Source organism: Monodon monoceros, unplaced genomic scaffold (genome assembly GCF_005190385.1).
Source record: "Monodon monoceros isolate NGI ecotype Baffin Bay Population unplaced genomic scaffold, NGI_Narwhal_1 Super_Scaffold_21, whole genome shotgun sequence".
Lineage (NCBI taxonomy): Eukaryota > Metazoa > Chordata > Mammalia > Artiodactyla > Monodontidae > Monodon > Monodon monoceros.
Window position 1 is genome coordinate 69,170,186 of NW_021703778.1, and position 25,303 is coordinate 69,195,488.

The 25,303-nt window shown below is 39.0% G+C and overlaps 2 protein-coding genes, 2 non-coding genes and 1 pseudogene across 7 annotated transcripts in view; 3 read left to right on the plus strand and 2 right to left on the minus strand.

Annotated features, from left to right (window-relative positions):
* Positions 1 to 5,184, plus strand: part of DIS3L (DIS3 like exosome 3'-5' exoribonuclease) — a 34,744-nt gene extending 29,560 nt beyond the window's left edge. The window contains exons 13-17 of one of the 2 annotated variants that reach the window (XM_029237778.1): positions 2,104 to 2,258; positions 2,359 to 2,537; positions 3,763 to 3,908; positions 4,324 to 4,498; positions 4,586 to 5,184. In XM_029237778.1, the coding sequence (XP_029093611.1) occupies positions 2,104 to 2,258; positions 2,359 to 2,537; positions 3,763 to 3,908; positions 4,324 to 4,498; positions 4,586 to 4,894 (964 nt within the window). In that variant the 3' untranslated portion in view covers positions 4,895 to 5,184. The remainder of the gene's footprint in view (positions 1 to 2,103; positions 2,259 to 2,358; positions 2,538 to 3,762; positions 3,909 to 4,323; positions 4,499 to 4,585) is intronic. The other variant, XM_029237779.1, reaches the window with a different exon arrangement.
* A 975-nt stretch (positions 5,185 to 6,159) lies between these two features.
* Positions 6,160 to 23,008, minus strand: TIPIN (TIMELESS interacting protein). 3 transcript variants are annotated; one of them, XM_029237781.1, is made up of 8 exons: positions 22,960 to 23,008; positions 17,845 to 17,985; positions 17,642 to 17,720; positions 17,365 to 17,440; positions 14,520 to 14,642; positions 14,235 to 14,298; positions 9,487 to 9,693; positions 6,160 to 6,705 (listed from the first exon to the last, which is right to left on the minus strand). In XM_029237781.1, exons 2-8 carry the CDS (start codon positions 17,975 to 17,977, stop codon positions 6,515 to 6,517), a joined length of 873 nt encoding a protein of 290 aa, XP_029093614.1. In that variant the 5' UTR covers positions 17,978 to 17,985; positions 22,960 to 23,008; the 3' UTR covers positions 6,160 to 6,514. The 3 variants fall into 3 exon arrangements, with proteins under 3 accessions (XP_029093614.1, XP_029093613.1, XP_029093615.1); XM_029237780.1 differs by having other exon boundaries at positions 22,767 to 22,999; XM_029237782.1 differs by lacking the exons at positions 17,365 to 17,440; positions 17,642 to 17,720 and having other exon boundaries at positions 6,475 to 6,705; positions 22,767 to 22,999.
* Positions 7,976 to 8,080, plus strand: LOC114905269. The gene has a single exon (XR_003796128.1). It is a non-coding gene; the product is annotated as a U6 spliceosomal RNA (small nuclear RNA).
* LOC114905420 lies at positions 13,582 to 13,717 on the minus strand. Its single transcript, XR_003796246.1, has one exon.
* Positions 23,009 to 24,658: 1,650 nt separating the features above from the next.
* LOC114903840 lies at positions 24,659 to 24,910 on the plus strand (annotated as a pseudogene).
* Positions 24,911 to 25,303: the final 393 nt, after the last annotated feature.

Consider the following 25,303-nt stretch of genomic DNA (forward strand, 5'->3'; position numbering starts at 1 on the left):
GCTGTGCACTTATTGATCTTACAGTAGTTCTTAAAATGTGACAGCCACATCTTTGACCAAAAATAGAAAACTTCTTGGCTTTCTTCATTTACAATGTAGGTATAGAGGCTTCAGTTTTTTTTTTATTTTATTTTGCCACATCACGTGGCTTGTGGGATCTTTGGTCCCCAACCAGGGGTAGAACCCATGCCCCCCCTGCAGTGGAAGCTCGGAGTCCTAACCACTGGACTGCCAGGGAATTCCCTAGAGACTTCAAATTAAAACAAGTTTATTTAGGCGTAATTTTGACCCACTACAGTTTGTAATATAAAAGTAAGGAACCTGTTATCCTTGATTTAATTTCATCTGCCCCTTAGGCAAATGCGAAGACTTAATCCTCTATTTCAAAACTTTAAAAATGCAGCCTATCTCTGTGGCAGTATCGTAAGACACCACACCGATGGTAAATTTATACCATCCCTCCGTAGAATGAGACGTTTTTACTCCCCACCTCCAGGATAAAATATTTTCCCTGTTAAAAATGATGTATAAAGGGGATTCTTTTTTCAATATTTTGTTGTAACAGGTGCTAATTAATATATCTTTTATTCATTTATGAAAATTGATTTTTTTGCCTCTCTCTTTAGGTGATAGTATCTCTTAACTGGTTTAGTCGGCGGTTGAGCTCTGAGTGCGTGCCAGACGCACATGCTAAGGGCTTTCAGGTGTTAGCTTGGATCATTCATTCATATTTTACAGATAGGGAAATTAAGTCTGGAGAGGTTAATTTGCCAATAATTTAGCAGCTGGTTAGGGCAGACCCAGGATTGGAATCCATGTCTGTCAGACTTGAAAGCTCACATTAGTGCCCACTCTGTCACGTTGCTTCTCCTTTCATCATCCACCGTTCTCCTTCCCCATTTCTCTTGGCAGGCTATGGTACAGAACTGAATTATATACTATATTATTAAATTGTTAATATAACGCTATATTTCCTGGGTTTTAAAAAAACTACTTAAAAGTAAGTAAATAGATGCTTCCTCTCGCCCTCTTTAAAAAAAGAAAAAGGTTTTCTTTTTCTAGGTTTCTTTTACTTGTGTACTTAGGTTTAGTTCTGTTTTGTTTTTGAAATCTCTCTGGCTCAATAATTTTTTTTTTTTTTTTTTTTTGGCTGCACTGCCTGGCATGCAGGATCTTAGTTCCCCAACCAGGGATCAAAGCATGGAGTCTTAACCACTGGACCACCAGGGAAGTCCCTGGCTCAATAATTCTTGATTTAAAAAAGGAAAAAATCCATTATTTGACCTGTACAGGATGTTTAAGGTTAAGGGTGTTAGGAATTTAATTCAGCAAGTACCTGGCCACCCACTATGTGCTGAGCATAACTTCATCTCATAAGTTCAGCACATTACTCTTCAGTACTTAAGAAATGTATTTGAGGGAATTCCCTGGTGGTCCAGTGGTTAGGACTTGGCGCTTTCACTGCCATGGCCGAGGTTCAATCCCTGGTCGGGGAACTAAGATCCTGCAAGCCACGCAGCATGGCACACAAAAAAGAAAAGAAATGTATTTGAATTCTGACACTCTTTGTTTAAACCTCAAAAGCAAACTAGATTTCTTTCTTTTTTTTTTTTTTGGCTGCGTTGGGTCTTCGTTGCTGCACGGGCTTTTCTCTGGTTGTGGCGAGCAGGGGCTACTCTTCGTTGCCGTGCGCAGGCTTCTCATTGCGGTGGCTTCTCTTGTGGAGCACGGGCTCTAGGCGTGCAGGCTTCAGTAGTTGTGGCACACGGGCTCAGTAGTTGTGGCCTGTGGACTCTAGAACGCAGGCTCAGTATCTGTGGCACACGGGCTTAGTTGTTCCATGGCATGTGGGATCCTCCCCGACAAGGGCTCGAACCCGTGTCTCCTGCATTGGCAGGCAGATTCTTAACCACTGCACCACCAGGGAAGCCCCGCAAACTAGATTTCTATAGTTGAAAAAAGTTGCTTCTGAAATGTGTCCAAAATAAATTTAACTACTGGCAGATGAACGTATTCAGATGGTGAGTGAAGGGTTCCCCTCAGAGTGTTGACTTGTAAATTATTGCTGGGGACTAAATAAAAGTTTTTACATTTTTTTGTCAGGTCCAATAAAGCACTGGCTGATTCTCTGGATAATGCAAATGACCCCAACGATCCCATTGTCAACTGGTTGCTTCGATCAATGGCTACACAAGCCATGTCTAACGCACTGTATTTCTCCACTGGATCATGTGCCGAGGAAGAGTTCCATCACTATGGTGAATGATAAAATTTTACTCTGTGTGCCCATAACCTTGAGCAAGTTGTTTAAAAAGTATAGTTTTTTGTTTATTTTGATTTTTTGGTTTATTTTTGAAGGTCTAGCATTAGATAAATATACTCACTTTACCTCTCCGATAAGAAGATACTCAGATATTATAGTACACCGACTGTTAATGGCAGCCATTTCAAAAGATAAGAAAATGGAAATTAAGGAAAATTTGTTCAGCAACAAAGATCTTGAGGAATTATGCAGATATATCAACAACAGAAACCGAGTAAGAGGGAATTTTTAATTCTCTTACCCATCATCTCTTTTGCTAACAGAAAAGCTTTATTGTATAGTGAAATGAAGTACCGTATATTCTAGCAAGTTAAACTCTAGAATTATTCCAACCAACGAAATAACATGAAACATCATAAAGTTTGTTGAGTAGCTCTCAATACATTTACAAATGTTCTGAAGTGACTTAATGTGAATTTATGAGATTTACCACGGGTTAGATGTTTTTCCCAAAATGTAGAAATGTGAAAGATTATTATCTTACTACCCAAAGATAATAACAATTCTAGACACTTCTTTTTGTTTATAAAATTATCCAATCATACCTGCTGTTTGAAACCTGCCTTTTTTCACTTAACATGTTATTGATAGCACACCATGTCAATATAGTTACATCATTGTTTTAGAAACTGCTTTGTATTCTATTTTATATTGTTGCTAGTGGCCATAATGTTGTACAGCTTGGAACTAGACCATTTGGTGATACATAAGATTGGAAGCTGCCTAAATGTTTAATATTATTTTCTGTATCCAGGGTTCTAGTTTGATACTGTGCAACATTATAGCCACTAGTCAGGTTGGTTTAAATTAAAATTTCAGTTCCTCAGTCACACTAGCCACATTAGCCCAACAGACACGTGTGGCTTGTGGCTACCTATGGGACAACACAGATACAGAACGTTTCCACCATTGCAGAAAGTTCTGTTAGGCAGCACTGTTCCAGGCAATCTAGTTTACAACCATCCTTGTGTATACACTTTTACAGACTTCTCACATTTTGCCTGGATAAATTCCTGGTAATAATGAATTGCTGAGTCAAAGGGGCTGCACAAATAAAACTTTCATACCTATTACTAAATTGCCCTTCAGAATAGTAGTTCTAATTTGCACTTCTACCAGCAGGATTTGGGTAGGACAGACTTGAAAATAAAGGTAAGACATAGACCTGGATACTTTTCCTCTTCCTGTATGAACTATAGACAGTTTTTAAATAACAAGTTGTTTTCTTAAAAGAATTTTCTAAGACATTTTTGAGGGAATGATAAAGGGTCCCTCAAATTTGACTTAATTCATAATAGAGAAGAATGTTTGTATTAATAGTTTTCTAGAACCTAGCCTTTTTTAAAAGTCACTGTTTCTGTGGGAATATGAATCCCATGTTTCTTGTGGGGATGTCAGGGAAGTCCACCATCATGCTTTGGGGTTGTGCTTCTTCTTAGGCAGCACAGCATTCTCAGAAGCAGTCTACAGAGCTCTTCCAGTGCATGTATTTTAAAGACAAAGACCCAGAAACTGAGGAGCGTTGCATAGCTGATGGGGTTATTTATTCAATTAGGACAAACGGTGTGCTTGTGTTTATACCAAGGTACGTTATTTCTAACACAATAGTTATTAAGAAATCATGGTTAACCTTAAAGTATAGACATGGTATATAAATGGTACATTAGATGTAATTTATTAAAGCATTTATTTTAGCAACTGTTTTGTAGTTATCATATGTACATAATGTAATACATAATTCATTATGTAAATATAAATGGATATTAGAATCTAGTACATCTGTATCAGTCTTAGAGTTTTACTTTGTTATTTAGCAAAACATTTTGTTTCCATCTGCTCAATGAAATAGATATTTGGAGGTAAATCAGATGAAAAGTTCTTTTTTTTTTTTGGAAAAGTTGTTTTTAATCTGTAAGAAAAACTAGCATTCTAGATAAGTATACAAAATCTGCATACTAAGAATATATTATCTCTGGATTTTTATTCTGACAATGATTCAGGTTTGGGATTAAAGGTGCTGCTTATCTAAAAAATAAAGATGGTTTGGTGATCTCATGCAGCCCAGATGGCCATTCTGAATGGAAACCAGGATCCCTTCAACGATTTCAAAACAAAATCACCTCTACCACGACAGGAGGGGAATCTGTTACGTTCCATTTGTTTGACCACGTAACAGTAAGTCTGTATTTATGTTAAGTATTGCTTTCACTGCAAAGAACCAAGACTGTGATTTAGTAATATGCATTTTCTCCTGTATGACAGGTGAGAATATCTGTACAGGCCTCACGTTGCCATTCTGATACAATAAGGCTTGAAATAATAAGCAACAAACCATACATGATGCCAGATACAGAACTTTTTCAGCAGAGTTCCCTCTTGCTAAAGAGTGATTTAGTGAAAGAAGTAACTAGATCAATGGAGGAAGCTCAGCTTGCTCAAGAAGTCAAAGTAAATGTCATCGAGAAAGATTATCAAAAATATTGCCAGACAAAGGGAAGAAGCCTGTACACACTTCTAGAGGAAATAAGAGACCTAGCTCTCCTGGATGTTTCCAACAGTTATGGAATATGAAACTCTTCTTACTTCATTAAAAGACCTTTGTCTTACGTGAATATTTTACCTTCTTTTAAACATTAGGATATAATTTTCTGCATCACCCAATGTCACCCAATCCCTGAGTGGGATTGGGTAGATATTTCAGATATTTGTGAAATGTTTTCTTATCATTAATTTAAGTTGCATGAGATAAAGTACAGTTAGGTCACTATGGAAAGTGGTTTTTCAGAGATAAGTAGATACTGAATCCTGGCTCTGCAAATCATGTTGCTGGTCTTGTTAATAAACCCAGAATTGACTTTTGGTTAGCTTGTCTCAAATCCATTCTTTTATAGTATTAATTTTTACAGTAATTGCTACATTTGGGTCATAGGCCCCTCTGACATCTGCCAGATTAACTTTTCAGTCACCGTCAGATAATAAGCTCCGTCCTGTCCACGTATCCACTTTAAAACTCCCTATTTCGTATTTGACTCAGTCACCCCTGCTGTCCCCAGCACCAATTGGGGATAGGGCTTAGGGAGCCGGGTGGGGTGCACAGGGTAAGGTCTGTTCTCTCAAACCTCCATTCCCACCCTCTCCTTGGATGATGAGTTGCATTGGACTTGCCCTTGCTGGAGACTTGTTACTTAGCACCATCACTCTGCCAGTCTTCCCCCAAAAAAGCAACCTTCCCATGTCCTAGTTTGTAAAAACTAGCTTTGCCTTTCCCTCTCCCCCATGGGAATCTCCTGCCAAGAACCAGACCAACCTCTAAACTTGATTCTCAACGTGGTACTTTCTATCTGCAGCTACCCTTCCACCAAGTTGATAAACTCAGGCAGGAAAAACTCCAATTAGGTCCTCCCACCACGTGGCCCTAACACTTCAGCCTCATATTCACCATTCCCAAAGCTCTCATTTCCTAGATTTTCATTTCTATATTATTGTACATGTTCTTCCCAATCCTTGGCATCTCCACTGAATCCTCCCTACGTGCTCTGTGTTCTCCATTATACTTTGCAAGTTTCTCTCCAACTAACTAGTCAGTAAGGTACCAAGGAGCATGTGAACTTCCCCAGCACCTATGCAGGCCAGGCAATGTATCAGCTTTTCACGTGACCCTTTAAGTATTAAAGTGATTCCTCAAAAGACATGTAAACACATATAACAACTGTGAACATTTTACCAAAAGTGTAAAGTGTAGAACTAAATAGCAATGAGAAACTTTTATAAAGCCTCTAGGGATAGTTTGTGAGCTTATTATTTAAAAAAAAAAAAAGAACATTAGCATTTATTACATATTTGCATCTTAAAACACCACCCAACTTAGTAAAAACAGGGCATTCAATGGCACACTAGCAGTTGAAGCTACTTATTAACTACCAATCATTTTTACAAGGTCATACCCATATAAAAATAAACACTAAGGAGAATAAATAGACAACGAAAGTGAATAAGAAACAAGTATAGATAATACCAGATTTTAAACAGGAATCTATAAAAGTTTCACTATATAAGGATTTTCACTCAAAGTAGGCAAAATGCATAGTCATCTCAAATTTGGCAGACAGCAAGTTAATAGATTTTCTCATTTGAGGCCTATCCAACCTCAGTAACATTTCTAGATGAAGCCTTAACTTACTATTATGTATTTTAAAAGGACTGGTCCAGTTGCATTTTCTCTATTTTTAATTCCTCCTCTTCACTTACAGTATTGGCAGCAGCATCACTATGTGGATAATCTAGAAGGTCTTTGTTAAATCCATTTGATTCTTCCTCCTTTTGCTCCTCACCTGTACTACCCTCTTCAGGTGTCTGTGTACTGGGTGTGTTCATTAACAAGTCTGCAAGAGAAATCATTATTATTCATTACAAGCACCTGATCCAATCTTACCTAATACAAACTTCTTCACATGTTTAAATCAGTAGAGATGAAATCTACGATCACTTTAGTTAATGTTAATTATGATAACTTTCTTCCAAATAAAGCCATTTTTATACATGTATAAAATCCATTCAAAATGCAAGTCTTGAACTCAGACTTTTGAATCAGTCAAATGCAACTGTTCTCATTTTAAAAATCACAACTACTAGATAGAAGTTTTTAAAAATCAAATGTTCTTATGAGATGTATATCAAAGGGATCTACAGTAAAGAACATTTAAGATACTCATTTCTAGTGAAAAATTTTAAAGTCATATATTATAAATATCTTTTGTTTAATCTTTATTTTTTTTGGCTGCGTTGGGTCTTTGTTGCTGTGCACGGGCTTTCTCTAGTTGCGGTGCGTGGGCTTCTCATTGCGGTGGTCTCTCTTGTTGCGGAGCATGGGCTCTAGGGCGCATGGGCTTCAGTAGCTGTGGCACAAGAACTCAGTAGTTGTGGCTCATGGGCTCTAGAACACAGGCTCAGTGGTGTGGCGCACAGGCTTAGTTGCTCCATGGCATGTGGGATCTTCCTGGACCAGAGATTGAACCCATGCCCCTGCACTGGCAGGCGGATTCTTATCCACTACACCACCAGGGAAGTCCCTTAAAGTCATATATTATAAATAGAAGATGAGCCTTAAAATGCTTATTGCCACGTAAACTTTGATAATGACAGCAAGGAAGAACTGTCATCAACAATAGTTGTATCTTCATTAAATTTTTCACAAGGTAGTACAAAACATCCATTTGTTAAGTTAAAAGTTAAATTCATCCTGGACTTCCCTGGTGGCACAGTGGTTAAGAATCCTCCTGCCAATATAGGGTCTACACAGGTTCGATCCCTGGTCCGGGAAGATCCCACACGGCGCGGAGCAACTAAGCCCATGCACCACAACTACTGAGCCTGTGCTCTAGAGACCACGAGCCTCAACTACAGAAGCCCACGCTCTAGGGCCCACGTGCCGCAACTACTGAGCCCACGTGCTGCAACTACTGAAGCCCATGCGCCTAGAGCCCATGCTCCGCAACAAGAGAAGCCACTGCAATGAGAAGCCTGCGCACTGCAATGAAGAGTAGCCCCTGCTTGCTCCAACTAGAGAAAGCCCGCGTGCAGCAACAAAGACCCAATGCAGCCAAACAAAAATAAATAATTAAAACTTTTTTGAAACTTAAAAAAAAAAAATTAGTGCTTGCTTCAGCAGCACATATACTAAAATTGGAATGATAGAGAAGATTAGCATGGCCGCTGTGCAAGTATGAGACACAAATTCGTGAAGCATTTCGTATTTTTAAAAGAGTCATGTACCACAATGTTCATTGCAGCACTATTTACAATAGCCAGGACATGGAAGCAACTTAAGTGTCCACTAGACAGATGAATGGATAAAGAAGATGTGGCACATATATACAATGGAATATTACTCAGCCATAAAAGGAAATGAAATTGAGTTATTTGTAGTGAGGTGGATGGACCTAGAGTCTCATACAAAGTGAAGTAAGTCAGGAAGAGAAAAATACCGTACACTAACACATTTATATAGAATCTAAAAAAAAAATGGTTCTGATGAACATAGGGACAGGACAGGAATAAAGATGCAGACGTAGAGAATAGACTTGAGGACATGGGGAGGTGGAAGGGTAAGCTGGGACGAAGTGAGAGAGTGGCATTGACATATATACACTATCAAATGTAAAACAGATAGCTAGTGGGAAGCAGCCACGTAGCACAGGGAGATCAGCTCGGTGCTTTGTGACCACCCAGAGGGGTGGGATAGGGAGACACAAGAGGGAGGAGATGTGGGAATATATGTATGTGTTTAGCTGATTCACTGTGTTAAACACCAGAAACGAACACAACACTGTAAAGCGATTATACTCCAATAAAGATGTTAAAAAAAAAAAATCATTCTAACTGGAAAAAAATCATAATAATACCACTGAATAATTTTCACTTGAGAATTTCATTATTTTGGGTGAAACTTGTTTTACAACATGTAATCTTCACTACTTACTGTAATTCCTATTTTCCTATTTCAAAAGGAAAAAACTGGATTGGAAATTGACAAAGATAAATGCGACTGTGCGTGCTTCATTCAAAACCAATTTGCAATTATTTTTAAATATAGTTTTAACAAACTTGTCTAGTTTCCAAACCCACAGTCTGTTTAAAAAACAGCAAATTTTAAGGCAGTTTTAAAAGAGACAAGGGAATCAACAAGAAATCAAACATGACGGCTCACAACAGAAGTGAAACGCTGCAATAAAAAGCATTTTTGGACCTATTCATGTCACAGCAAATGGCTCTAAAGTCCTCAATGGGTACAAAGAATTTTATATGTTTAGGAAAGTACCACAGTAATGTTTTAATTATCATAACGATAAAATTGTATGTCACATGTTTTAAGGAGTCAGGGAAGAATATGTTTTCGAAAGATCCAGAATCAATTTTAAATGATTAAAACAATTTTTTAAGAGACACTCAGCTACCCAGAAAACCGTCCTGGACGCATATATTCTTTGAGGATTCCAGCTAGCTCTCAAGCCCACTCTCTCTCAAATATACGTAAGCTTAATATACTGTATCACATTTGTCTATTCCTAGAGGTATTTTATTTTGGGGAAGAGTAAAGAAGTTAAAATGTCTAACATGCCCTTGATATATTAATGGTAGCACATAAAATCCAGCATAAAATTTACCATTTCCTAGGGACTGACTATTACTCAGTAGCTTTGCCTGTCTTCTTTCCAAGGCCAGTTGTTTATTTCTCTCAATTCTTTGTTGTTGTTCTTCTGTTAGGCTTCTACTCGACTCAGAAGCAAACTTTGCACTTTCAGATGAGTTTGTCAGAAAGGGATCTAACTCGGTAGCATTTACACCATGGCCATTATTTTCCCCTACTTCATCTGCAGTAGAAAAGAAAAAATTAGTACATCTGTAGTGTTAAATTAGTTAGAAAAAGAGCTTATGCAGCTATTAACTGAAAACCAGTTTAAAGCAACAAGGTGCCAGACCTGAAGAAACAATTTGTGAGGTATGAGAATGTTACATGCTTGATTCAAACAAGTAGAAGGAATATTTATTAATCACTTTAAAGAGGCATTTTAAGTCAAATGGAATACTAGTTTAAAAACATGCATGAACAGAAAGCAAAAGTTCTTAGTTGCTAATAAAAGAACTTAAGGAATCCAAAGTATATCCTTGTTGTGTTTTTCTTTTAATTTATTTATTTATTTTTGGCTGCGCTGGGTCTTTGTTGCTGTGTGCAGGCTTTTTCTCTAGTTGCGGTGAGTGGGGGCTACTCTTCCTTGCGGTGTGCGGGTTTCTCACTGCGGTGGTTTCTCTTTTGTGGAGCACAGGCTCTAGGTGCGCAGGCTTCAGCAGTTGTGGCTTGCGGGCTCTAGAGCACAAGCTCAGTAGTTGTGGAGCACGGGCTTAGTTGCTCCGCAGCATGTGGGATCTTCCCGGACCAGGGCTCGAACCCGTGTCCCTTGCATTGGCAGGTGGATTCTTAACCACTGCGCCACCAGGAAAGCCCTATCCTTGTTTTATATTAAAAACATTTTAGTGGCTTGCCATATTGTCTGTATGATACACAGTAATGATTTTATATAGGCTATTTTTTGTGTACGGTAAAACTGAGACACAAAGTGAAAAAGGGGAAGAAATTTAGAGATCTGTGGACATATTTCCAAGTTAACTTTTTAAAAAATTCAGTGCTCTCTACATGATTAGTCTTAATAAATTCTTAAAGTCCTGTACACCAGTTATCTCGAAGTAGGATGTCCCTAAAATGATCCGCAGGGTATGAAAAGTAAATACTAGATCTTCCATTTATATTTCATTTAAGAATTACGAAAAATTAAGTTTTATTAACTTATATTTAAAAGAACTGGCAGTGACAAACTATCACTTATCCATATGACGGCTAATCATCTGGTCTGTAAGCTACCTTCAAGACAGCAAGCTCATACTGCGGAAGGGTGGAATTGGGTCCTCACTCATTTTTTAATTTCAGCATACTATGATATATGGCTAATTCTGACTACCCAGTTAAGCAACCTGACACACTATCTATTTTAACCAAAACAACCCTAACAAAATGCACAAGTGGTAGCTTTAAAAGATTTCTGCAAAATAACAAAACACCTGTAGGTAGAAGATAACAGAAGTACAAGCAAGAACTAAGAAGATGGCAAAGCTGACACTTCACCTTCTCTCTGTATCATTCACATTATGGTGTTAAAAAAATAATAAATAACCTCATCAGATCTGACAAGTAGGTAAAAAAAAACTTCATTATCACCAAGACCACCATTTGAAATGAGCTTACAATTACTCTCCTTGTCCTATGCACATATTGTACAGTGAGGTATTAGCTAATGCCAGTAAAAACCATCACAACTAGCAAAACATTTAAAACATAAAGACAAACCAGTGAGGTTTAAAAATCATGTATTTAATCCAACATTTTACAATCTAAGCCCCTTTTGAGGCTTCTTCCTTAATAGTGAAAGACAGAAAGCCATATACTTTTCCTTCCTGATATGGAAAAAAATGTGTCAAGAAACTAAAATACATTCCTTTGTCAGGAAATATTGATGGAGTACATTTAGAAAATATTGCTGGAAAAGTTAAGAAACAAGTATTAGAACCAACTATGCAATATACAGGATTTCTAATACGCTTCACCTTATAGGGCTTATAGGATTCTGAATTAATAGTATGAAATACATAAAAAACTATTCAATACTTTTCTGTGAGCCATGAAAGGAAAGATCTCTTCAACAGTAAATGACCTCTTTAGTACAAACAATGTCTTAACAGAAAATCCATGTGAATATAACCACTTTTGACTAGGATAAAGGTGGCATTAAAAAAAATTAGAACCACACATGAAATTCATTCACTGCCACATTCATAGGCAAGCTATTGTGGCAAAGAAGCTAAAGCCAAAAATATTCAATGTGCTACAGGATGCCATCACTCTGGTACATATAAACTAACAGATAAACTACATAATAATTAAAGGGAAATAAGAGCTATTTAAAAAAAGCATAGTGAAATCAGGAATGGGGCTGAGGGTCCAATTTTAACAGTGTGGTAGGGGAGACTTCACTGAACTGACATTTGAAAACAGTTTGACACGGGTGAGAGAGTTAGCCATGCAGATTTAGGGGCAGGAGGGAGGGAAAGGACAGTGTTCAAGGCAGAGTGCAAAAGCCTTAAGATAGAAATATGCCTGGAAGGCTCAAGGAACAGCTAGGATGCAAGTGTGGCTGAAGCAACGGAATAGTAAAGATACCGTCAGGGAGGCAAGAGGAATGGGATAAGGACACAAAAACAAGATTCTATAGGGCCAAGTAGGACAATATAAAGACTGTGGCTTTTACTTTGATTGAAATAAGGAACTACTACAGGGCTCTGAGCAGAGGAATGACATGACGACACATGCTAAAAATATAAAAACTAATTTTAAGTATAACGATTGAAAAGGGGCAGATGAAAATTTGCTAGTAAACGTCAACAAAAGTCCTTGCACTGGTGAATGAGACTGAAAGATGAATGCCAAGATTTACTAAGTGCAGTTAATGATGCTCTACTTCCATTTGGGTTTACGCATCTTAGAAAGGTTAAAACCAAGATTTGGGAGAAAAAACTGAATCTACAACCAAACCTTCAAACCACTGATCAAAAAGTATTAGCCCAAAATTTTTGGTAAAAATTATTCAGTAGAATATTCAATCATATTGTTCTTACTTTAAAACTGCAATGTTAAGATCAAAATGTACATTATATATCATATCAGTACAGCAGTACATGTATTAGAAAAATAAAATGTTCAAAACATTTTTACTGTTGTAGTGCCTCATGCAAAAGTCTGGAGACTATTCTCTTAGAATACAAAGAAAACAGATTCAACAACTAACAAGGCTCTCTGATACAGGCCTCCTCTATGTACCCTATACCGCAACTTGCCTGTAATTCCATGAATGGTGCCATGTTCATTTATGCCTCTGCATAAGTGGCTGCCTCTATCCAAAATCACCTCTGCCTAACTTCTACTGCTTATCATTTAAAGTACTTGTGATACCTCCTCTGTAAAGCTTTCCCCTCTCCTACTAAGCTTTCCTCTCCCCTAGGTAAAAGTAACTGTGTTCTCCTTTGCCCCATACGCTGTCCCCTGTTCATCTCCAATTACAGCACCTTGCAGACTACTGGCATGTTACTAGTTCACGGTATGTTAGCCCATGAAGCAAGGGGTCTGATTGCATTCACCTTTATCCCTAAAGCTTTAGCACATAGTACGCAGCTCAAAAAGTTCGATGAGGGCTTCCCTGGTGGCGCAGTGGTTGAGAGTCCACCTGCCGATGCAGGGGACATGGGTTCGTGCCCTGGTCCGGGAAGATCCCACATGCCGCAGAGCGGCTGGGCCGCTGAGCCATGGCCGCTGAGCCTGCGCGTCCGGAGCCTGTGCTCCGCAAAGGGAGAGGCCACAACAGTGAGAGGCCCGCGTACCGCAAAAAAAAAAAAAAAAAAAAAGTTCGATGAATAAGCTAACTGACCCAGTAGTATACGCTGTGGGATTTAGACTCTAATAACTAATTCCTTTCCATCTATCAAATCCCATAACATCAATTCGTACCATACCTTACCAAGTAATTAAATCTTGGATTATTTAAATCACAATCCTTCACACTTTTAAAAGCAGTTTATAAATAATTTGGGGGGATTCTATATGGAGCCTGTATTTTCTGCTACATCTATTAAATTTTTTAAAAACAAAAAACAAACATGTATGGAGCCATCGCACAGAAAATCTGACAACTATACAGACTCTGTCGGCAGGAACCATATGTTTTGATGTGTGTGACTGCCTATGGTTGCATTGTACAACTAACAAATGCAATCAATACCAGGAACAGTCACATAGGTCTAATTAAAGTCCTATATACAAGATCTGTACTCTTGTGTGAGATGTGACCTATTTCATCATCAAATTGTTCTGCCTAATTCCTCAGAGCCACTTTTTTTTTTTTTTTTGCGGTACGCGGGCCTCTCACTGTTGTGGCCTCTCCCACCAGGTAAGCCCCAGAGCCACTTTTTTATAATGGTGGACATGTATATGAACACTGTATCTTGTCATATATTTTTATTAGCAAGCACTACAAAGGATCAATGGGTCATCATCATGAGTTCTCAAAAGCTCATGTTCTGTGGCTAAATATATTTTACAACATCTCTTAATGGCATACCACCATGTCTTTAAGAAACAAATATCATGCACAACATTCTAGACGTACCAAGGCATCTTAACTCATTCCTATTTACTGTACTTTATATACTCAAAATAGACTAAGAACCTATTCCTGTAACACTGCCTACCCCAACTAGATCTATTTCTAAAAGCAAAATTATTATAAAGTAGATAAACCTATATTCTTACCATTATTGCTAACAAAATCTTCATGTAAAATAGGGAGATCAAGTCGAATTCGTTTTAAACAGGTCTGAAAATAAAAAACATTTTTACATTTTCACTTAGATTTGGGGGAAAACGGTCACTGATTTTATTATTAGTTTCAAAAAAAGTTGTTCAAATAGCTACTATTAGTTCCTTCTCTCTACTAAGACTGAAAATGAAGACCCCCAAAGAGCTACTTAGCCTCACTAATCTATCCTTATACAATTTAGCATTGTGAATGATATTCATAATGATCTCAACACCTACCTGAACTTCCTTTTTATTTCCCAGATATTCAACTCTGTCAATAAAATCTTCAAATTGCAGTTTAGGGAATAGCCTATGCGCCCAGTGCTCCATGTGTCTGATTAGTGTCTTCAAGTCCTCAGCCTGGAACATAAAAATAAAAATGCTAAATAGAAGACTCATTCTCACAACTGACCTTGTCAGCAGATTTTAGAACTGAATAATAGTATCAAAGTCACTCGTGTCCTTTTATATTTATAAGGTTAATAAACTTTTAGAAGAAACTTTAAGAAGAAAAATATTTATCAAGGGCTTAGAGCAGGTGTCCCCAACCCCCGGCCATGGACCGGTCCATGGTGGGTTAGGAACTGGGCTGCACAGCAGGAGGTGAGCAATGGGCGAGCAAGAGAGCGAAGCTTCATCTGCCGCTCCCCATCGCTCACATTACCACCTGACCCATCCCCCACACCCCTCACCACCCCTCGTCCCCCGGGAAAAACTGTCTTCCACGAAACCAGTCCCTGGTGCCAAAAAGGTTGGGGACTGCTGGCTTAGAGGACTGCAGTCTAATAGCACTGGATAGATTTTTTAAAATCAGAGGAAAAAAGAAACCCAGTATGAAAACTTAATAAAAGTTAAAAGATAATCACATGTGTCTTTTCAGACCTATAAATACTTGAAAATAAACTTCAATAAAATATGGCAAGATAGCTTTTAGAAATAACTATACAAACTGACAGGTCTCTAAACGATATACAGAAAGCATTGAGAATCAGCTCTGTGAAAATATATTCAGAAATCCCAAGGGCAAAGTACCAAAGACTAGCAAGAACAGTGTAAACATTCTCAGACCACAATACCTCTCTATATTTGAAATTTCAATTTAACATTAAAAAATTTTTAATGCAAATGAAAAACAAAGTTTAATAAACTGGAGTAATAAATGAAAAAAGTTCCAAGTTCCTGATTTTACTGTACAATATTTTTTTATTTTCTTATAGTATTTTAAAATAGGAGACTGGTTAAAAGCTCTGGATCAGACTGCATAGATTCAAATCTAAATTCTACCACTTAATAGCTGTGTGACTTTGAACAAATCACTTTACCTCTGTGTGCCTTTTTCTTCATGAATAAAACGAGAACATACATACCTCATTGGGTTGTTAGGAGGATTAAGTAATACAAGTAAAGTGCCTGACACAAAGCAAGTCCTCAAATGTTGGCAATTTTTGTTTGTGGTGGTATATGATCTTGTCTAAGAAGCTAATGGTTAAAACAATCAACTCTACCAATAACTCAATATGTAATGCTGAGAACATAATGTCATTTCATTCTCATTCTGATAAAGATAAAAGTTCTTTCAAAAGTTCAATCATCGGGCTTCCCTGGTAGCGCAGTGGATAAGAATCTGCCTGCCAATGCAGGGGACACGGGTTCGATCCCTGGTCCGGGAAGATCCCACATGCCGTGGAGCAACTAAGCCCGTGCGCCACAACTACTGAGCCTGCACTCTAGAGCCTGTGAGCCACAACTACTGAAGCCCACACGCCTAGAGCCCGTGCTCCGCAACAAGAGAAGCCACTGCAATGAGAAGCCCATGCACTGCAACAAAGAGTAGCCCCTGCTCGCCGCAACTAGGGAAAGCTCACGTGCAGCAATGAAGACCCAATACAGTCAAAGATAATAAAATAAAAATTTTTTTAAATTAAAAAAGAAAGTTCAATCACCTATGACCATTTTCCAGTCGTTGGGATAGCTGATCAGCCACCTCACAATATCACATTACACCCAAGGGACAGAAAAGAGAAATACCTAAATACAGTGTGAAGTCCCAAGTCATACATGGAGAAAAAAGCATCGAGGATTCAACTTCGTTAGAAAATAGTAGAATTTTCAAAGGCAAAGTACAGAAGACTAGACAAACTCAGAGCCCAACCTCACCCAGTGAAGGAACACAAAATATTTATCCTTTGTATAAGTTTATTTATCTTTTAAAGTACTTATTATGAAAGTGATGAAGAGGTCATAAATTCAAAGCACCAATTCATCACTACTACCTGGAAATTTCAATAAGAGCAATGAATTAACCGAGCTGGGCATGGTTTTAAAATATCTTGATTTATGTTTAGTTTTGTGGCAAAATAGGACACAGACTTATATTCTCCCTTCCTGTCCACCGAAACTAAGCAAGTGTACTACAATTTTCAGCCTCCCAGGTTTGAAATCTTGGGATTAATTTTTACTTTTGTACCTCCCAATCACCTCCAAGTATTATATATTGTTCATCCCTCTACTATTACCCTATCCAGGCTATTTCACCTCATTCTGCTGGTAGTGAAATAGCCTCTGAATTGCTATCTGCCTCCAGCTGCTTCCCTCTTTCCAACTATCCTGAATACCACACCAAGATCATGCTCATGCTGTGTTAATGTTACTCTAGCTGGGCCGTGAAATGGAAAGTCGAGGCTCTGCCCTTAACCACCGGCAGTGGAGGCTTAAAACTCTAAAACTCAGCGTCCTTCACTAGGTAACGGGACCAACACCTACCCCAGAGGTTGATAATGAAAGAATATAATTGAAAATACTTCATAAACTGCAAAGCTCTACAAAGGTATCATCTGCAAACAATTGTACCTACACGCTGCACGATTCAAAGAGAATTTTTAAATGGGATTTACATTTGTGCAGTTCCTAAATGTCTTCAAATAGTGTCCTTTCTACTACATCATAGTTTCTAAAGAGACATGATGATGAATGATGGTATCTGTGAAACATTCTAAGATTCCTAAGAACATGATAATGGGCCCACAGTCTTATCGATATTTTAAAAAACAAAGGTCTAAAATAAAAATCAGACACTTCTTACCTCATGACCTTTACCTTTGAATTTTGCCTTATCAAACACATGCCTTAAGGCTGGAAGCCCTCTCTCTGAAATTAATCTGTGAATAGAAATATGTTTTAAATTTCAAGTTTTCTAAAGCCATCAAGGCCAAACCAAGACCATAAGAAGAAAAAAATATTAACTACTGAACTGAGAAAAATGTCTGATCTCCAAATCATCCCAACCAAAAGCCTGTAACATAAAAGGGAAAAAATGATGGAAAGAAAAGTATAAATACTTAAGGAAATAGTAAATGTACCTCTCAGCATTCAGCTTGGGTATATTCCTTTTAACTGTTCTCTTTGGAGGTACAGGAACAGGTGCTCCTCTCCCTAACTCTGGTGAAATATACCAAGATTTAATATTACTTAAGTAATTTAAGCCTCATTTATAAAATGTATCATTTCTAAGCTGTTAGATGGATAGCTGAACATGGACACCACTTTGGAACCCTATACAGACCTTCTTCAGGTTCAGCTCCTTCACCATCTTCTCTCTCTGGAGAGGCTGGAGGTGGGAATGGAGGAAAAGTTTCATCTTCTATATGCTCATAATCTGGTAGGTCAATCAAGCCATTCTCCTGTGGTTCTAGCATCTTTTCCTCTAGGGGGGAAAAAAAGTAAACATGTTTATGCATCCAAGTAGTCTTCTTATTACACAGTTAAGTTCCACTTGCAGCAAAATGCACGTGTTTCAGTCAGTTAAACCATATTTCAAACTCACACATCGTGAACTGAAGTGAAGAAGATAACAGTTATGGAAAAAAGAACAAAGTTAGAAATTAGAACTGAGTTCTAATGTAGACCCTACCACTAAATAACAATATGATTTTGAGCAAATCATTTTACCTCAACTGTTGAGTTTCCCCATCATAAAATGATTTTAACTTTTCAGAGGGTTTCAAATTGTGGTCCAAAGGGGTGTGAAATAGGCAGGGTACAATACCTCACCCCCACTTCAACCAGAGAAGCTTTTTAAAAATACTGTTGGGAATTCCCTGGTAGTCCAGTGGTTAGGGCTCTGTGTTCTCACTGCTGAGGGCCCAGGTTCAATCCCTGCTCCAGGAACTAATATGCCATAAGCTGTGCAGGAGGACCGAAAAAGGAAAGATAAAAATAAAAATACTGTTTACATATTGGTTTTCTAGTAAGGTTTCCTTTGAAGAAATGGAAATAATCCTTAAGTTGGTAACTTGAAAGAATGCTTTTCAGTACCATCTTACTTGACCTCTCAGAAACATCTGACACTTTTGATCAGTTCCTTTTTCTGGAAAAGTGTTTTTGTTGACTCCTGAAACACAGTACTCAACTGGCTTTCCTCCCTTCCTGGACACTCCTCCTGGATCTTCTTTGCAGATTCATATTCCTCCAACCTGGTCAGTTAGTATCCAAGACTTCATCTTAGGCCCTCTTCACTCAGTTATGCACATGGCTTTAATTTATAGATGACCCATTAATTTTTTATCTCCACCTGAGCATCAAATCCGAGCTCTAAAATCCCTACTTCTCATTTTACAGCTCTAAAATTTCTCAAAGGCACCTATAACTCATCATGTATAAAACCAACCTTCTAAATTTTCCCAATTCAATGAATGACACCTATCCAGCTATATATCAGAAACCTGCAACACTTCATTAACACTTCATTCCCCCATCCTAAATACCCTGTCCATTTTACTTCCAGATTAACCCTTGAGTCTGTCCATTTCTCCCTATTTCCACAACCACTTCCTAACACTTCTTGTTTGGATTACACCATTACTCCTATCCATTTTGCCCTTTCAATCCATTCTCCATATTACAGCTAAACTGAACCTTTGGAAATGTCAAGGTGATCACATTACTGTTAGGCTTAAATACTTCAATGGCTTCCTACTGCTCTTAGGATAATGATAAAACTCCAAGGCCCTGCAGGGTTTAGCACTTTCCTACTTCTCCAGACTTACTTCACACCATTCTCCATGCTTTTTCTTTCTATCCCTCAGGCCACTAGACCTTTACAAAAGCTGTTTCCTATCTTGAAGGCTCTTCCATAACTCCTAATCTTTTTCAGATCTCAACCGTCACCTCAGAAGAGTCTCCCCCAATTTTCCTAAATTAAATCCTCCTACGACAAGCATTCAAAATGTCAAGTACAAGTTTTGTAGCACTCACCCAGTTCCAATATTAGGTTCTATTTGTGTGATTATTTGATTAATGTCTGTCTCCCATCATAGACTGTAGCTCTAAAAGGGCAATGACAAGGTGGGTCTCTGTGCTCCTCTACTGTATCCCCAGAAGTGATATACAGCCAGTGCTCAAGAAATAGCTGTTGATCTTGGTCCTCCCAACTCGAACTAGCAGAAAACCTGAGCAGTTCTGCAGCCCCAAAGGAGGGCACACCTCCTAACGCCTACTTCAAATGTGGCCAAGAGGGAAATGCACAGGCAAGGGGCTCCTGGAGGGCAAGGCTGGGACCCTGGAGGAGGGGAACAAGGGGGTGGCCCCAGAGAGCAGAACTGAGGTGGCCAATTGAGCTTTCTCATTTCACTGCCAGGGCAGGTAGCCCAGGAATCCTCACTATCCAAATCCATGTGCTTCCTGAATTCAGACGGTGAGGATTATTTTTAGTGAGTTCAGGTCATGGGTAAGTGTAATGCATTACCCAAATCTATCAGATTCCTGAGTTTGGGATAACATGAGAGTTCATGAAGGAAAGATATCTCAAAAAATTATCTGAATCTGTTCAGTTCCTGAGTTTATGGACAGGGAGAGTTCTGATGGCAATGATACTTGTAATTCCTGTCTAGCAGGATTTAATAACTGCAATCGGCCACTAATAAAAGAAAGAAAGAATTTGGTTTTTTTTTTAATATTTATTTGGCTGTGCCGGGTCTTAGTTGCAGCACTCGGGATCTTCGTTGCTGTGTGTGGGACCTTCGTTGTGTCATATGGGGTCTTTAGTTGCGGCATGCGGGAATCTTTAGTTTCAGCATGCAAACTCTTAGTTGCGGTATGTGGGATCTAGTTCCCTGACCAGGGATCGAACCTGGGCCGCCTACATTGGGAGTGCGGAGTCTTAGACACTGGACCACCAGGGAAGTCCCAGAAATAATTGTTGAATGGAGGAATGAAGAGTTCCAAAGCTTCCCCAAAACTGTAAAACTACTGGAGCTAGAGGATCTCCAAAGTCTCTCCAATTCTAAACTTCCAAGACCACAAGTACATAAAAAAAAAAAAACAAAATATCAACCATAGGTTTTCAAAATTGGAAAGGCAGTTAAAGGTCATATTGAAGTTCCTTCGGTTAAGTAAAAATGAAAAACACATTTTTCATTTTTACCAAGAAATTTTTTGAACAATGTATTCACCATTTTGTTCCACTACCTTCTGCCATTTTTCAGGTAACTTCATAATTCCATCTTTCCAAAACTTTTTAACCTTTTGAGCAAAGAACTGTTCCAGGTGCCTTTTACAGTCTTCCAGGGAACTGAAATTTTTTCCATTAAGAGAATTTTGTAAAGACTGAAATAAATGGAAATCCGAAGGTTCAATGTCCAGTGAATATGGTGGATGAATCAGAACTTCCTAGCCAAGCTGTAACAGTTTTTGCCTGGTCATCAAAGAAACATGCAGTCTTGTGGTATCCTGATGGAAGATTATGCGTTTTCCACCAATTCTGGACTCTTCGTCAAGTGCTGCTTTCAGTTGGTCTAATTGGGAGCAGTACTTGTTGGAATTAATCTTTGGTTTTCCGGAAGGAGCTCATAATGGAGGACTCCCTTCCAATCCCACCATATACACAACATCACCTTCTTTGCATGAAGACCAGCCTTTGGTGTGGTTGGTGGTAGTTCATTTCCCTTTCCCCATGATCTCCTCCATTCCACATTATTGTACAGTACCCACTTTTCATTGCCCATCACAATTTGTTTTAAAATGGAACATTTTCTTTACATTTAAATAGAGAATCGCGTGCGGAAATATGGTCAAGAAGGTTTTTCGCTTAACTTATGTGGAACCCAAACATCAAAGTGATTCACATAACCAAGCTGGTGCAAATGATTTTCAATGTTTGATTTGGATATTTTGAGTATGTCTATCTCCCACATGGTATAACTGTGATTGTTCTCAATTAATGTCTCAGTTTGGTCACTGATCTACCTGACTGTGGAGCATCATCCAGCGAGAAATCTCCAGCACGAAACTTCACAAACCACTTTTGACACCTTCGATCGGTCACAGCACCTTCTCCATACACTGCACAAATCCTTTTTTATGTTTCAGTGGCATTTTTACCTTTCTTGAAATAACAAAGCATAATTATGCCAAAAGTGTTGCTTTTTGTCTTCCATCTTCAATATTAAAATGGCTACACAAAAATTCACCAATTTTGATAAGTTTTTTTAAATGCACGTTGATATTTCATTGTTTCAAATGAAGTTAAAGACAACTAAGAAGCGCTACTAGAGCCATCTTGCAGAAAAAAGGAACGAACTTTTTGGCCTCACTCTATCAATAGTTAAGCCTTCTGGGAAGAAATGGGGCTCACACCTTTGAAGCCAACAGGGAGCGATGAATGAGATAACAGGGCACACACTATATTAAGTGTGACGATGCAATGCAAGGAACCAGCCAAGCCTGGGGTAGGACTTGTCAGGAAATTTGTAGTGAATAAGATAGCTTTGTCTTGGGTTTCCCTGGTGGTGCAGTGGTTGAGAGTCTGCCTGCCGATGCAGGGGACGCCGGTTCGTGCCCCGGTCCGGGAGGACCCCACATGCCGCAGAGCGGCTGGGCCCGTGAGCCATGGCCGCTGAGCCTACGCGCGGAGCCTGTGCTCCGCAAAGGGAGAAGCCACAACAGTAAGAGGCCCACGTACCGCAAAAGAAGATAGCTCTGTCTTTAACTTCTTGACAATGGTTGCCTAGTCTCTTTTTAGACATTGATTAAGGTCTCTTCACTTCCTTCTCTAGTCCTCAGACTCGCAGAAGAGTGAAGGTAACAAAAAATTTTAATATCCAAATTCGTTCCCAGACCCTTAGGTGTCCATTGCCCAACTTTTCCTAAGTCACCAAAACAGAAGTCCCTGTCGCTAGGAAGTCCTACCAAACTGACTCAATGACCTCCTTGCTACCCAGCCCTAAAACCACAACACTTCCCATCCCATCCCTCTTCTCCGACCTCCCTTCATCCTCACTCCCCTGTCTGTCCTCTCACTTCAACCACATTCATTCATTCATTCAACATTCACAGGACGCCTCCAGTGTTTAGAAGCCCCGGTACAGAAACTGGAGATATAAAGATGTATCTGACACACGTTCCCTTGCACTAAAAGGCCTGGTTTAGAGAGAGACAGACCCGAATCGTAAACAAGAAGTAAAAACGCCGGCCCTGGTCCCCACCAACCTTCTCTCCGCACAGGTCGCAGCCGGTCAGGCCTCCTTCCTCTCCAGTCCCGATCAGCCCAGGTCCGTCTCAGTCATGTCCTCCTGCTTCCTCACTCCCTCCTTGCGACTTGCCGGCATCCCCGCTCCCCAGCCTCACTCCCTCGGCCAGCTCTCCCCTCGGGAACTTCACTCTCCCGCCAGCCCGCTCTCACCTCGAGCAGACTGCAGTAGCCACAGCACAGGGATCCGCGCGGCCGGGAAACGGTGTATCTCGCGAAACTCTCGCGAGAAGAGTCCTTGGCTTTTGGCGCCAAAAGCCTGGGCGGTGCCTACCGGACCCACCTCCCCCAGGTCCCGCCCACCCACGTCTATCCCCACCTTTCCGGCGTCCGACCCATCCCACACTGCTTTCCCTACCGCTTCCGCCCTCCCGAATTCTTCCGAGGAGTTTAGTCTCCTTGTCCGCGTGATGTTCGTGTTTGTTATGCTCTATGCACTTCAGACTTGGGAAGTAGATCTCAGGTTTTTAGAAAACTGGGTTGTGGACGGAATATAAAGGATGGAGGCAAACAGAATTTGACGAGAAACCACCGATTCTTCAGAGTTACTAACAAAATTCCTTGAACATAAGAGTTCTATTAATTGAATAATGAGCCGAGAAAAGAGGCAGTAAAGAGTTAGTGTTAGGATTGTGGGCACAAAGAAGAATGTCAAAAATATGTTACCTTTAATTTTTTTTAAGTGAGTCCAAATATATTCGTGCAATATATATTTGCTTGCACACACATGCACACAAAATAAATATATAAGTAAGTGGAGATGGGAACTGGACATACGGGACAGAGTGGGATGGGGACTTAACACCATACTTTTTTGGAACATATAAATGTGTTAACTATTCAGAAAACTAAAAAAAGTTACCTTTAGCACCTATAGCATCAAGATTTGACAGACCAAGAAGATGAGTGGTGTTTGCTACATTCTTTCTCTACTTTTATGTAGCTTGAAATATTTCATTAAAATTATAGAATAAATATGTGAAAAGAATAAGAGAAAGTAAATTGCAAGCTCTATCTAAAATTATGTGTGCAAATATGTATATGTACCACATTTTCCTTAATTTTATGGTTTTATTTCTATAAATGCAAGATAAAAAATATTAAGCAATTTATAAAATTAACATTAATTTAAACGGGAAATATGTTAACTTCAAGAGTCCGGGTAACTGAGGCAAGAGGCATTCTTCTAATTATCCAGATAACAGTCTATATTCTCCACTTTATATCTAATAAAATAAATATAAAAGCACTTTGAGGGAATTCCCTGGCAGTCCAGTGGTTAAGACTCAGTGCGTCCACTGCAGGAGGCATGGGTTTGATCCCTGGTGGGGGAACTAAGATCCCACAATCTGCCTGGCCAAAAAAAGAAAAAAAAAGCACTTTGAGAAATTAAGAAGTTATATGCCACCCCGCCCCCCAAAAAAGCCCAGAGGTGAAGCTCTGAGGGTTTGAATCTCAGTTTCATCATTTACTACTTGTTGACATTTCTGCTTCAGTTCCTTATTATTAATAATAGTATCTACTTCATAGGGTTATGAGGAGGATTAAATGATAGTACTTAATAAATGTTACCTATTATTATCCATATAATTTGTAAATTGTTTGACCCTTTTAGAAAATGTAAAGGCTTTGGTAATTGATTGTAAGTCTGTGTGAATATAACTACCACAGTTGTAAGGCACTGGCATATTAATGTCTAAGACTGTCCTCTTTTTCATATGTGAGGAATACTAGAAATATATTTTCCTTAACAATTGCACCAGAAATATAAAAAATAACTTTCTCATAGACCATGTCATTAAAACTTTTAGAACTGTTTGATGTTTTTAAAAGTGAATAGTGTTGAAAACACATGAGGCTGTCAGTTAGAGGAGCTACAGATGGAATTGGAACCTCTGGCTTCAGTGTGGTCGGGTTTCTCCAGTATTACCTCAACGAGCTGGGAGACCGGGTCTATATGCTGAAGAAGCTTGACCCTATGGGACAACAGACCTGCTCGGCCCATCCTGTTCAGTTCTCCCCGGATAAATATTCTAGACACCAAATCACCATCAAGAGACACTTCAAGGTGCTCATGACCCAGAAACCGTGCCCCATCCTCTGAGGATCTTTGAAAATTTCATGTCTCTTCTGCCTGCTAGCCTTCGAGAGACTTTCTGAAACCAAGCTCTCCAATCCGTGAGCCTTGAAGCCTTCCTACAACCCTTGCTCTTTGAAATCCAGTCTCATCATTGCCTTTGATCATGCTTGTTGTGAGGCAATGATGGTAGCATCCCCTTTAAAGGGAAAATGTTTGAATCTTTTCATACTTCGAACCTCCCAGGTTATTAAAATGATTTGAAAGAGCTAAAAAAAAAAAAGAGTGAACAGTGTTAAAGGAAAAATAGACTATCAAAGAACAAGGATTGAGTATAGAGTGTAAAAGTTTTTCTGGAAAGCTGGAAACCCAGTCCAGAGGTGAAGTTTGAAAGAAGAAAAATGGGGTAAATCTTTTAAA

What these genes read in the sequence shown, in the direction of transcription:
- TIPIN (XM_029237781.1), bottom strand. Translation starts at nt 17,977, where the DNA reads ATGCTAGAACCACAGGAGAATGGCTTGATTGACCTACCAGATTATGAG. An exon ending in AGGAGCTGAACCTGAAGAAG is followed by an intron (nt 17,721 to 17,844) that starts GTCTGTATAGGG and finishes ATATTTCACCAG; the next exon opens with AGTTAGGGAGAGGAGCACCT. An exon ending in GAAATAAAAAGGAAGTTCAG is followed by an intron (nt 14,299 to 14,519) that starts GTAGGTGTTGAG and finishes TTTTATTTTCAG; the next exon opens with ACCTGTTTAAAACGAATTCG.